General features: G+C 40.8%; 1 protein-coding gene across 3 annotated transcripts in view; it reads right to left on the bottom strand.

Moving 5' to 3' along the window:
• Positions 1-13,938, bottom strand: part of lifra (LIF receptor subunit alpha a) — a 198,688-nt gene that overhangs the window by 35,270 nt on the left and 149,480 nt on the right. For all 3 annotated transcript variants that reach the window (XM_073047970.1, XM_073047972.1, XM_073047971.1), the window contains 3 exons: positions 12,020-12,203; positions 8,015-8,290; positions 3,337-3,466 (listed from right to left, as the gene is read on the bottom strand). In XM_073047970.1, the coding sequence (XP_072904071.1) occupies positions 3,337-3,466; positions 8,015-8,290; positions 12,020-12,203 (590 nt within the window). The remainder of the gene's footprint in view (positions 1-3,336; positions 3,467-8,014; positions 8,291-12,019; positions 12,204-13,938) is intronic.

The following is a 13,938-nucleotide window of genomic DNA, read 5'->3' as shown; positions in this document are numbered from 1 at the left end:
ATCTCCACAACACAGAACCTTACACCAAACCTAAATGAACTTATTGCCAAGAAAAGATGCCAAGCATCCAGCTCTGACAAAACGGCATAAGAGCAAAGAAAACTGAGTGTTTTGATTTGTTGTTGTTTTAACTTTTGCTGAAAAGCACAAATTTTATTTATATTTTCAGGGTTTTTTTGCAGCACGCTCATATTTCTAACTTGTATAATACTGACAGGAGATATTTTTATGGAGAGCAAAATATTTAAGTTATTTAAAGTTTTAGTTTATTTTTTTCTGGAATTATATTCCTGTCTGTTTTTATTCATATTTATGTTCAAAAAATGTTTAGTTTTAGTGTGTTCAATAAATGTTTATCCTGTTCGGCCCACGACCTAAAGTGTGCTTTGAGTTTTGGCCCCATGTGCAATTGAGTTCGACACCTCTGCTCTAAGGAATAAAGTCCTAACCAATTCAACCTTTCTCTATAACTCAGGTCCTCACATCATAGAAACTTAGAAAACCGACAGCACAATACAGGCCCTTCAACCAACAATGCTGTGCTGAACATGTCCTGGCAACATCCTTGCAAATTTTCTTTACATTTTCAACTTATTGATATCTTTCCTGTAGGTAGGCGACCAGTGCTACATACAATACTCCAAATCAGGTCTCACCATTATCTTTAACATAACATCCCAACTCCTGATTTATGAAGACCAATGTGCCAAGAGCTCTCTTTACGACTCTATCTACCTGTGATGTCACTTTCATCCATGTTATTGATACCTGTTGACAGCATGGCCACAAGACAAAGTGTAGAAATGTGAAAACTCAAGTTGAGAAGTCCAGTGCACAGAAACAAAATACTCAGCCACAAAAGTCACAGCTGTTTCAAAGAGATATTTTGTCCATGTCACTGAGACAATTCCTCATATTTGAACTAATCTCATGGGAGTTTGTTCACCTAGCAGAGCAAGAAGGCTTTGATGAGAAACACAGCTCCAGGCCAAAACAATGAAACACCTGCAGTATTGGTGGTGTGGTATTTAGCACCTGTGTCAATGGCACAGCACAGACTAGCAGTATCCCAGCAGCTTTCAATCTGACAGTGAGATGATCATTTTGGCAGATTCTTGCTCTTTACTATGTTTCAGAATGAATTCCACCTGACTTCTTAAAAAGCATCTGGATAAAAAAAACTTTCCAAAATACATCACTACAAGGGTGCAGCGTAGTGTCCAGGACAAAGAAGCAGGCAGGAAAAATTACTGCGATCACTATCCTCCCTTCAAACAGCCTTTTCCAAAAGCTCCTTTCTGGAAAGCGCTATAGGGCTAGTAAAACAAAAACTTCATGCCATTTTAAAAGTTTCTTCATCTGAGTAGTTAATCTGATCAGCCATTCTAGTTAGCACCCCACACCCCCTCTATTACCCTGTCAGTGCACTGAAAATGCTTTAACCCATTTTTTTATAATGCTGTTTACATTGGTTCCTAAGATTGTCATAGCCGGGGGTGGTAGTAGAGATAAGCTCCCACTACTTATGATGTGATCCAAATGGCGTGCAACTCTAACAGCATCTGACAACCAAGTCCAACTCTTGGCCTTCACATGTGGCTTAGCTACTAGGCCCGGCGGAGCTGTTTCAACTGACAAGAGAAGGGGCAAAAGCGGATCACTGGCGCCTCAAAGCCAGTTGCTTTAGGCAGGTGGGGCTTGTCAGCCTTGGATGGCAGCCCACAGAGAGAAAAACTCTTATTTTTAATCTCCGCTTACCCACCCACGGGAAGGGCTTCGGGAGTAAACCCTACGGAAGAAATCCAGAGCAGGGGTCCCTGAGGCAGTTTGATGTTGTTTACAACTTTACTCTGGCAACCTCTGCGACGACACTGATGCCAAGTTGCATTGGCATTCCCTTGGACTACATCAGTGATGTGGAGATGGGGAACCCACTGCAAGGGCAACAGCTGGTTCTTCAAATCTTCCCGCCCAGGCTTACACCCTGGAGAGGACACAGTCCACCAGAGGCACAGACCCATGATCCCCAGGGATCGTCAGTTGCCTACTACATTGCAAATACATGTTATTTATGAATTTCTGCATATTTAATTCCAATTTTGTACTTTAACTTCTAACTTATTTTATATAATTCTTCATAATTGTTGAATATTGTTGTTTTCTGTTGCAAGTCACACCACATCACAACAGATTCCTAATACGTGTAAATGTACAGGGCAAATTAAGTTGATCTTTCATCAGCTAGCTACTGTAGCTAGATGCATAATGATCTGTTATCAAAATGATACCTGTTGTAAAGATTAAAGATTAGTTTTATTTATAACATGCATATCAAAACATTCAGTGAAATGTTTCCTTTGCATCAATGACCAACACTGTCCAAGGTTGTGCAAGGGGACAGCCCACAAGTGTTGCCATGCTTTTGGCGCCATCAGAACATGCCCGCAGCTCACTAACCCTAACCATACGTTTTTGGAATGTGGGAGGAAACTGGTGCACCCAGAGGAAATCCACACAGTCACAGGGAGAACCAACTCCTTATAGTCGCAGGAATTGAACACTGGTTACTGCTGCTGTAAAGCATTACTCTAACTGCTACACCACCATGCATTCTGAAGGACTGGGGGAAAGTTATTTTTATCAGTTTTGTGGAGAATCTTTGTGCACTTTCATGAATATGGAAACACTCCCTAAATCAACACTGATTAAATAGCAACCTCTTTGAGAAAAAGCAAGAATATTGGGAAAGTTGTGCTCCTGCTACAAGAGCTACTCAAGAAGCAGCCCTGGAAGGGAAGGAGTGAACAAGATTTTTAAGTGTGCTGTTACATGGTGACCATAGGAATGTTCAAGTTATTTGGCACAGTGACATGGGAGATGGTGTTGTTACCTCAAAGCTCCAGCCACCCAGGTTTAATCTAGAATTTGCACATTTTGCCCATGCCCACATAGATTCAATACCATCACAACCCCCCACCACCGGTACTCTGGTTTCCTCCCAAATCCCAAAGTTGCATGGGCGATAATGGGAATGGGAGAGAAACAAAAAGTCAGAGAAATAAGCACTATAATGGAATTGAATAAATAGTCAAGGTTTTAGTCTGAAACCCTTCATCAGACCAGTTGTCTGAGCTGCTGAATTCCTCCAGCACTCTGTTGGTGTTGCTCAAAAGTTTCTAGTATCTACAGAATCTCTTGTATAGATAATAGAACTACTCTGGAAGCTAGTACAGATTCAATACACTGAGTGGCCCCTTTCTCTGTCGCAATACAAGAAATACTGTCTCTGATTATCAGGTTCACAAAAGGTGAAGGAGAAATGATATTGCAGCTTACCCAATGTTGAGACTATAGATTGTCCGATGCTTTCCAACTAGCTTAGTAGGTCTTCCTGGTTCCCATGTACAGTTCATCGCTTGTAAATCACGAGTTTCACAGCTGACATTTTTTGGTGTATCAGGTGGATCTAAATTGAAAATTAAAAATTATAAAACAGCTTATTAAAATAGTCAAGAAACTATAAAATACTCCTCAGAAGGTATAAAGTATTCCTGCTTCATTACATTGATCAGCTACTCTTATAATAGCTGATAACTGGCTTCATGAACTTTAGTTCTGAGTGTTATTTATTTACCTTTTATTGTTCGCAAAATTTGTTTTTTGGTTGAATATTGGGTGTTTGACTGTCTTTTTTAATGGGTTCTAATGGGTTTCTTTGTTCCTGAACTGCTGTAAGATGTCAAGTTTCAAGGCTGTATACATACTTGGATAATTAGTGAACTTCGAACAATGTAAATGTGTACAGTCAAATCCAAACACAATCTATCTAGGTAAACTGCTGGTTAAAACTAATTATAATCTGGAATACCAGAACCAAAGGAATATATGTCATAAGATAAACTGAATAAAGGGCATAAACAACTGTTGCAATGGCTATAAGATAATCTTATATACATACACAGAGCAACACTCAACAATTACTTGTAAATTATGTTTTATAGGTTATCTTTTATTTTAATTGTTCTTTATGCTTTTTGTTTTTCTTTAATATTGCATTGGATCTGGAGTAATAATCATTTCGGTCTCCTTTACCCTCATATACAGAAGAATGACAATAAACAATCTTGAACTTTGAAAGGAAATAACATACGAGCCACTCTGAAATTCATTTTATATGCTCAAGTAGGCTAAGTAAAAGCCGGCAGTTTCACTCAAAACTACAGCATTTTGTTTCTTAATTACACAGAAATTTAGGACCCAAAATCCTGAACTTCTGTCCCAAAGTCCTGATGAAGAGGTCACACACAAAGGTCCTGAGGGATCCCTACAACCCAGCCCACAATCTCTTTGACCCACTACCATCAAGGAGGAGGTACAGGAGCATCAGGACTAGGACTGTCAGACTGGGTAACAGTTTCTTCCCTCAGGCTGTGAGACTAACGGATATCTTGCCACCATCAAGGTCTCATCACAAACTGTTTACTGGTTACTGATTACCTGTGATGCACACTACACGCATTTTGAATTATATTTTATTAATTTTTTCATGGTAACATTTTGGTTTATGTGCTGTGTATATATGTTGTGTGGTCCGTAGGAACATTGTTTCGTTTGATTGTACAGTCAGATGGCAATAAAGTTGAGCTTGAACTGGACTGGTGAGCAGACGCAAAGGGTAAACAAAAGTACCTTTGATAAGGACATCGATTTGACATTCTTAAGGAATCAACCAGTGAGACCCTATGGGTAGAACCTAGAAACAAGAAGGGGAGGGCCCCTTTCATGGGCTGAATTACAGATCCCTTAAATCATCATGGGGAATGTGAGCAGTAGGTGTAGAGAGGAATAAAAGGAGCAACACACAAAATGCTGGAGCAATTCAGCAGGTCTGACAGCATCTGTGAAGTACAGCTGATGGTTTGAGTTGGGACCCTTCATCAGGACTGGAAAAGAAAAAAAAGGGGAGCCATACCCTATAAAGGTGGGAGGAAAGGACAAGGGAAGAGCTTGGGGGTGGATCCATGAAAGACAAGAAGACAGGCTGGTGGAGGAGGGTGTCAACTGGGAAAGCAGAGAGGTATTTCAGCCCTTTGTCATATCCAACGCCCCATTATGTACAGTTCTGGTCACTGAATTATAGGAAAGATGTCAACAAAATAGAAAGAGTACAGAGGAGATTTACTACAAACCCCATTTCCAGAAAAGTTGGGATATTTTCCAAAATGCAACAACAACAAAAATCTGTGATATGTTAATTCACGTGAACCTTTATTTAACTGACAAAAGTACAAAGAAAAGATTTTCAATAGTTTTACTGACCAACTTAATTGTATTTTGTAAATATACACAAATTTAGAATTTAATGGCTACAACACACTCAACAAAAGTTGGGACAGAGGCATGTATACCATTGTGTTACATCACCTTTCCTTTTAATAACACTTTTTAATCGTTTTGGAACTGAGGATACTAATTGTAGTAGATTTGCAATTGGAAATTTTGTCCATTCTTGCTTGATATAAGACCTCAGCTGCTCAACAGTCCGTGGTCTCCATTGTCTGATTCTCCTCTTCATGATGTGCCATACATTTTCAATAGGAGATAGATCTGGACTGGCAGCAGGCCAGTCAAGCACACGCACTCTGTGTCTACAAAGCCACGCTGTTGTAGCCCGTGCAGAATGTGCTCTGGCATTGTCCTGCTGAAATAAGCATGGACGTCCCGGGAAGAGATGTCACCTATGTCTCTCTAAAATCCTAAAATACGCCTCAGAGTTAATGGTACCTTCACATACATGCAACTCACCCATGCTGTGGGCACTGATGCACCCCCATACCATCACAGATGCTGGCTTTTCCACCTTTCGCTGATAACAATCAGGATGGTCGTTTTCATCTTTGGCATGGAGAACTGGACGCCCATTTTTTCTGAAAACTAGCTGAAATGTGGACTCATCTGACCACAGCACACGGTTCCACAGTCTTTCGGTCCATCTGAGATGAGCTCGGTCCCAGAGAACTCGCCGGTGTTTCTGCATAGAGTTGATGTATGGCTTCCTCCTTGCGTAATACAGTTTCAAGTTGCATTTTTGGATGCAGCGACGGACTGTGTTAAGTGACAATGGTTTTCCAAAGTACTCCCGAGCCCAGGTGGCTATAATTGTCACAGTAGCATGACAGTTTCTTACGCAGTGCCGCCTGAGGGCTCGAAGATCACGCGCATTCAACAGTGGTGAGATGTTACACACTGAGATGTCTCTGAATTCTCTGAATCTTTTCACAATATTATGTACTGTAGATGTTGAAAGACCTAAATTCTCTGCAATCTTGCGTTGGGAAATGTTCCTTTTGAACTGACTAACAATTCTCTCACGAATTTTGGCACAAAGGGTGAGCCACGACCCATCCTTGCTTGCAAAGACTGATCCTTTGATGGACGCTACTTTTATACCCAGTCATGATACCTCACCTGCTACCAATTAGCCTGCTTAATGTGGAGTCTTCCAAACCGGTGTTACTTGAATATTCTGTGCACCTTTCAATCTTATTTTAACTCTGTCCCAACTTTTGTTGAGTGTGTTACAGCCATCAAATTCTAAATTTGTGTATATTTACAAAATACAATTAAGTTGGTCAGTAAAACTATTGAAAATCTTTTCTTTGTACTTTTGTCAGTTAAATAAAGGTTCACGTGAATTAACATATCACAAATTTTTGTTTTTATTGCATTTTGGAAAATATCCCAACTTTTCTGGAAATGGGGTTTGTAGAATGCTACCTGGGCTTCAGCACCTAAGTTACAGAGCAAGGCTGAAGAAGTTAGGTCTTTATTCTTTGGAGCATAGAAGGTTGAGGGGGGACTTGATAGAGGTATTTAAAATTATGAGGGCGATAGATAGAATTGACGTGGATAGGCTTTCTTCTTTGAGAGTAGGGGAGATTCAAACAAGAGGACATGAGTTGAAAGTTAAGGGGCAAAAGTTTAGGGGTAACACAAAGGGGAACTTCTTTACTCAGAGAGTGGAGCTGTGTGGAACGAGCATCCAGTAGAAGTGGTAGAGGCAGGTTCGATATTGTCATTTTAAAAAAAATTGGATAAGTATATGGACAGGAGAGGAATGGAGGGTTATGGGCTGAGTGCAGGTCGGTGGAACTAGGTGAGAGTAAGCATTCAGCACGGACTAGAAGGGCCGAGATGGCCTGTTTCTGTGCTGTAATTGATATATGGTTATATTAGTTAACACATCAAACTTGGAAAACAGGTATCACATATGTGAGGTACATTGTAATTACATGATATGAACTATGTGTGGCACTCTAGCATACTAACTGTAACCTCTAGGATGTACAGATACAATGAATCCTGGTTAATTACTACAGTACTGCAAAACTGTATTAGTTCCTAATTGTTATCAATGGAGGAATTCATCTATGTTATTTTCATTGACTGTAAGTTAATAAAATCAGTGTAAACACCTAGTGCAGATAGTTGACTGTCTCCCAATGCATCCTTCAAATCTTTATTTTCATTGTCAACAACCAAGATGATTGTTGATACTTTCAAATTCTTCATACTTCTTAATTTATTGAGGTAATGAAATCATTTCATTTTCACTCCCAGCCGTTTCTGACATCTCCATGCCCGAATGCTTGAAACCGCAGTGAATAAAACAGTTCTGAATTGTCTTACTGCTTATTTCTTACCAACTATCAGAACATAAATACATGTAACCGACACTATTTAAGAACTGTTCACTAGGCACGGTGTAGTATCTAATGGCCACACAAATGCATATGACTGACACTCGTTAGAAACTGTTCCACAAGTCTTCTGTTCCAGTTAAGTGGCATAGTGTCCCAAATGAAGGGAATCCAGGTTATTTTCTCCATTAGTTTTTGAGCTTTAAGAGTTGCCCTAAATAAGTGGCTGCCACAATTAACCAGAATCTACTGCATATGCAGTTTCCCTTAGCTCATATACTGAAACCAAGTTCATGCATCTTCTCTGTACTTACAGCCAATAAATACAGTTGCTCCACTGAGAGAACCAGAAATTGTAGTGCACCAAACATTTGCTCCAGATTCTCTTGGCGAAGTAACATTTTTCACACTGACAGCCATGCTCCTGTTACTTAATTTGATGACTCTGTATCTGTAGTTGTCAAAAGTCAAGTTCAGGATGTGATTTCCTTTACCAACCACGCAGCAGAACACTGGACTTGAACCTTCTTCCAGAACAGTTGAATCTGGGGGATAGAACTCAAACGTAGTCTGGTAAGTCACATCCCGGCCTGTAAAACAATATCACAGCACACTTGAGCAACATACACACACAATGCTGGAGGAACTCAACAGGTCAGGCATCATCAATGGAGGAAAAGCATTCCACAGATTCACTACTTTCTGGCTAAAAAAAAAATTCCTCCTTACCTCTGTTCTAAAGGGTCGCTCTTTAGAACAGTCGACATTTAGGGCCAAGACCATTCATCAGGACTAGAAAGGAAAGGGTAGATGCCAGAATAAGAAAATGGAGCAGGGGAGGAGTACAAGTTTACAGGTGATAGGTGAGACCAGGTGAGGGGCGAAGGTGGGTGGGTGGGTAGATGAGGGTTGAAGAAAGGAGGAGGGGATGGGTGGAAGTAGTAAAGGGCTGAAGAAGGATCTTCTAGGTGATAGGAGGGGACAGTGGGCCATGGAAGATAAAATAAAACTTCAGTTATCCCGAAAGAAATTATTGTAAAAAAAAATTCTGCAATATTCCTGTGCAGCCATGCCTCAGTGTAGCACAGAACACAGCTCTCACTGAACATTCTTTTCGTTCCTCACTAGCGATGATAGCTTGTCCACCTTGTTACCAAGCAATCTTACATTTCCCATGATAATGGAAGGAAGATACGGCTTGTACCTCCTCTTCCTTGTCTATTGGCTTCTTCCAGCCCTACGTCCTCTATATTTTCTCCTCACCTCCTTGGGAATTTTGGGTCTCTCAATGGCCAAAGCACACTGTCATAGACTGTGCAGCTGATCCCTGGAGTAAACAATGGATCTGTGGTGACCCAATTTCTAGCACACTCGAACCGGCTGACAATTAGCCAGAGTGCAGGCACAAAGGAAGAAAGCCTGAGGGGGTTTCAGTACGTGCCTCTCGAGGTATCTGGTGGGGGAGACAGGCTTTAAAGCAAGACTGTGAAGTTGAAATAAACTTATTCTTTGACTGCAGTTTATCGACTCCGTGTCGTTATTTTAGCGCTGCGTGTAGCACACCGCTACAATTGGTGACCCCGACGGTCCAAACGTTTTTGGACCGGAGATGACAGACGCCGCATCTGTTAATGCGGTTTCCTTGAAGCTGCCAAGCTTCTGGACGCTACAACCTCACCTATGGTTTCAGCAAGCAGAAGCCCAGGTCCACGTTCGTGCTGGATGTTGGGGGGAGAGAAGAGGTTTTCACAGTGGACCGACTCAAACCGGCCCATGTGGACTTGGCACAACCGGTTGAGTTTCCGACACCGCGGCACAAAGGCCGACCTCCCAAACAGGGTCCGGCCCAGACTGTGGACATTGGGGGGTGTATCGCCGGTTCTGGCGGGGGGGGGGGGGTTATGTGGCGACCCAATTACTAGCACACTCGAACCGGCTGACAATTAGCCAGAGTGCAGGCACAAAGGAAGAAAGCCTGAGGGGGTTTCAGTACGTGCCTCTTGAGGTATCTGGTGGGGGAGACAGGCTTTAAAGCAAGACTGTGAAGTTGAAATAAACTTATTCTTTGACTGCAGTTTATCGACTCCGTGTCGTTATTTTAGCGCTGCGTGTAGCACACCGCTACAGATCCATCTGCTGTTTCTGCTAGGGCAGACTGGCATGACAAAAAAAGTATCCCAAGGGTGACAAAAATGATAAATCTCTGCTGAAGCCGCATCAAACAGCAAAAATGATCTTTGCATCAATAGGGACAGGACAAGTACCAAAGGAATGAAAGGCTGCAAACGTCGTTCCCTTGTTCAAGAAAGGGAGCAGAGCTAACCCAGGAAGTTACAGACCAGTGAGTCTTACGTCAGTGGTGGTCAAGTTGTTGGAGAAGATCCTGAGAGGCAGGATTTATGAGCATTTGGAGAGACACAATCTGACTGAGGATAGTTGGCATGGCTTTGTCAAGGGCAGGTCATGACTTACAAAACTGACTGAATTTTCTGAGGATGTAACAAAACACATTGATGAAGGTAGAGCAGTGGATATAGTGTATATGGATTTCAGTAAGGCATTTGATAAGACTCCCCATACAAGGCTCTTTAAGAAAGTAAGGAGGCATGGGATCCAAGGAGACCTTGCTTTGTAGGTCCAGAATTGGCTTGCCCACAGAAGGCAAAGGATAGTTGTGGATAGTTCGTATTCACTTTGTGGGTGGTTCTGGCTAGGTACACGGAGCATAGAAAAATCAAGGGCTATGCAGTAGGGAAATTCTAGGCACTTTCTAGAGTAGGTTACATGGTCGGCACAACATTGTGGGCCAAAGGGCCTGTAATGTGCTGTAGATTCTCTGTTTCTATGATATGAAGATAGATGGAGGGGTGGGTAGGGCTGAGGAAGCAATGCAATTGTAGAAGGACGTAGACAAATTGGAAGAATAGGCAAAAGTGGCAGATGGAATAGTGTTGAGCAATGTATGATGATTCATTTTTGTAAATGAAACAGTAGCGCAGACTATTATCAAAATGGGGAGAAAATTCAACCAGAGGTGCAAAGGGACTTAGTACTCCTCATGCAAGATTCCCAGAAGGTTTAATTTACAGGTTGAGTCTCTGGTACAGAAGGTAAATGCAATGTTCCCATTTATTTCAAGAGGAATAAATATAAAAACAAGGAGATAATGCTGAGGCTTTTTAAGACACTAGTCAAGTTTCACTTGGGAGTATTGTCACAGTTTTGGGTCCCACATCTTAGAAAGGATGTGTTTCATCGGAGAGGGTCCAGAAGAGGTTCACGAGGATGATTCCAAGAATGAAGGGGTTAACATATGAAGAGCATTTGGCTGCTTTGGGACTGAACTCACTGGAATAAGAAGAATGTGGGTGGATCTCACTGAAACCTTACGAATGGTGAAGGGACTAGATAAAGTGGATGTGGAGTGGATGTTTCCTATGGTGGAGGAACTAGAGGGCACAGCCTTAAAATTGAGGGGCGACCCTTTAGAACAGAGGTAAGGAGGAATTTTTTTTTTTTAGCCAGAAAGTAGTGAATGTGTGGAAATCTTTGCCATGGACAGCTGTGGAGGCCAAGACCGTGGGTATATTTAAAGCAAAATTTGATAGTTTCCTAATTGGTCAGGGTTTCAAAGATTATGGTGAGAAGGCAGGTGTTTGGGGTTGAGCAGGAACTGGGATCAGCAATGATGGAATGGCAGAGCAGATTTGATGGGCTGAATGGCCTAATTCTGCTCCAATGTCTTATGGTCATAGCTTTGTACGATAGGTTAACTAGTGAGTATAAGTTTCAAGTGAGAGGGGAAAGATTTAAAACAGAGAAGAAGGGCAACTGCTTCACACAAAGCTGTCAGACAAAGTGGTTAAGGCAGGTATAATAACAGCATTCAAGAGCCATTTGAAAATGTGTACAGAAAGAATGGGCTTTAGGGGAATACAGGCTAAATTGGACTAGTTTCGTGGGCACCAAAAACATTGGGTCAAAGGGCCTATTTCCATGCTATTTGACTCTGACTGTGTACAGAGTAGTTTCATATCAAAGCAGTCCACATACCATACATATTTAAAGGTTCTTGATTAGTAAAGATATGAAAGATTATGGGGAGAAAGCAGAAAGACGGTGATGAGAGGGATAATGAGTCAATAATGATGGCAGGGCAGGCTGGATAGGTGAAATGGCGCAATTCTGCACCCATGTCCTATGTTCACATCATCAGAGCAGACCTTCCTTCTATTTCCTACTGGAGTACAATATGCCATCTCTTATATAATATGACATGCTATTTAACTAACTGTAACAGAGCATCATATAAACCTTACCATCAAGTTTTAATGGTGGGCTCCATTCACTCCATGCACTTTTTCCAGCAAACTGGTATTTACTGACATCACCAATGGAGCGGATTCTCACCAAGTAGGATGTGCACTGGAGAGGCATGTCTGATGTCCAAGTCAACTGCAGCACCCTATTATAGGTAGAATTCGAGGTACTACTGTAATTCCCCTGCAAAAAAAAACAAATCCGAATTCTCCTTTTCAGTCCCTTGCCATCAAACAGTAGATCAACTTCAAGCTTACTGTCATCTGACTGAACATGTATACAACCAGAAAAGTTAATGAAATACAATTCAAAACGCATGTAGTGCGCAGCTCGCTGTACTAGTGACAAGAGCTCAGTGGTGGCAGGGTATTCATTAGTTTCACAGGGTAAGGGAAGAAGCTGGTGCCCAGTCTCGCAGTCCTAGATCTTCCAACAAAATACATATTCTTAACTAATGGAAACAGTTTGAATCAACAGCCATGGCAGAAATGGCTAATACAAGGGGGCATCAATTCAAGGTGATTGGAGGAAAGTATAGGTAGAAAGTCAGAATTAAGTTTTTTTTTAAACAGAAGGTGGCAGGTGTGTGGACTGAATAGATTCCACAACCTTCAGATACACTTTTAAGGGCAATACAATTCATATTCCTAGGCTACAACCCAGAATCATTTGAACCTATTATTTATTATGGACAATCAGGCACATCCTCTCTATGACCTACTGAATAAGCAGTGGAGCACACTTTCAAACAGGCTCATTCAGCTCTGCTGTCACAAGGACCGTTACAGAAAATCTTTTCTACCAAATGCAATAAGCATATACAACAGTTCATCTCTGTGCAACAGGAGAACACACATCATAGTACAATAGTCTGCTTTATTATTTTGTACATTATTATTGCACATTGGTACATTATTGTGTATATTACTCTGTACTTTATTATTAGTTAATATTACTATATTATTATTTATTATTTTTGCTGTGTTTTTAAAATATTGCTGCTGTAATGAAATAATTTCTGGGATGAATGAAGTACTTATTATTATTATATTTACATAATTTGCCCTCTTCTAGACATTGGTTGTTTGTCAGTCTTTGTGAGGTTTTCATGGATTCTATTGTATCTTGTTGTTTTGCTGTAAATATGTACAAGAAAATGAATTCAGGATAGTATATAGTGGCAAATGCACACTTTAGTAATAAATTTATTTATGTTTTGCCAGAGCTGGTGGTAGAGACAAATGCATGAGGGACATTTAAGTGACTCTTAAAATGGGCACATGGATGAAAGAAAAATGTAGAGTAATGTGGGAGGAATGGGTTAGTTTGATCTTAGAGTATAAGGTCGGTAAAACATTGTGGGCTGAAGGACTTGTACTATTATTGTATGTTCTGTTGGATTCACATATTTTTGAACCAAGGTTCTTTCAGAAGTCAAAAATGATGCATAAAACTTGTTGCTTCACTATCATTTTATTGAGCACTAAGAAAACAAAGGAATTGGGAGATGGAGAGCAGCAGGTGTCTAGTATTGATAGCAAGAAAGAACAAAGAAGAAAGAAAATATGGCAAGCCAATGTGTTGTGCTCTTCTTCTATCATAGATAACAGACATCCCATTCAAATTTGCAGATAAGAGTTAACCCATCGGATAGCCTCTATTCAAATAAGAGCTTCCAGAATAATACAAAGAACTGTAACCACTAGGGGACAGAATGAACAATTGCATATACATAGACAATTACATAAAATACAAGTAGGCATCAGAAAGTTAAAATGCATAGAAAATAATGATTATACAGTCTAATCTAAACTACAGTCTATGTAAACCTATGGGTCCTTGAATAAATAACAGTGCACAGACACCCCATGAAGGAACTTCATGCTAGTTTTCACACTTTGCTGTTAGAAGCAGAATG

Source organism: Hemitrygon akajei, chromosome 6 (genome assembly GCF_048418815.1).
Source record: "Hemitrygon akajei chromosome 6, sHemAka1.3, whole genome shotgun sequence".
Taxonomy (NCBI): Eukaryota; Metazoa; Chordata; class Chondrichthyes; order Myliobatiformes; family Dasyatidae; genus Hemitrygon; species Hemitrygon akajei.
Note: the sequence above shows the minus strand (reverse complement) of the source record. Positions and strands in the feature narration are given on the sequence as shown.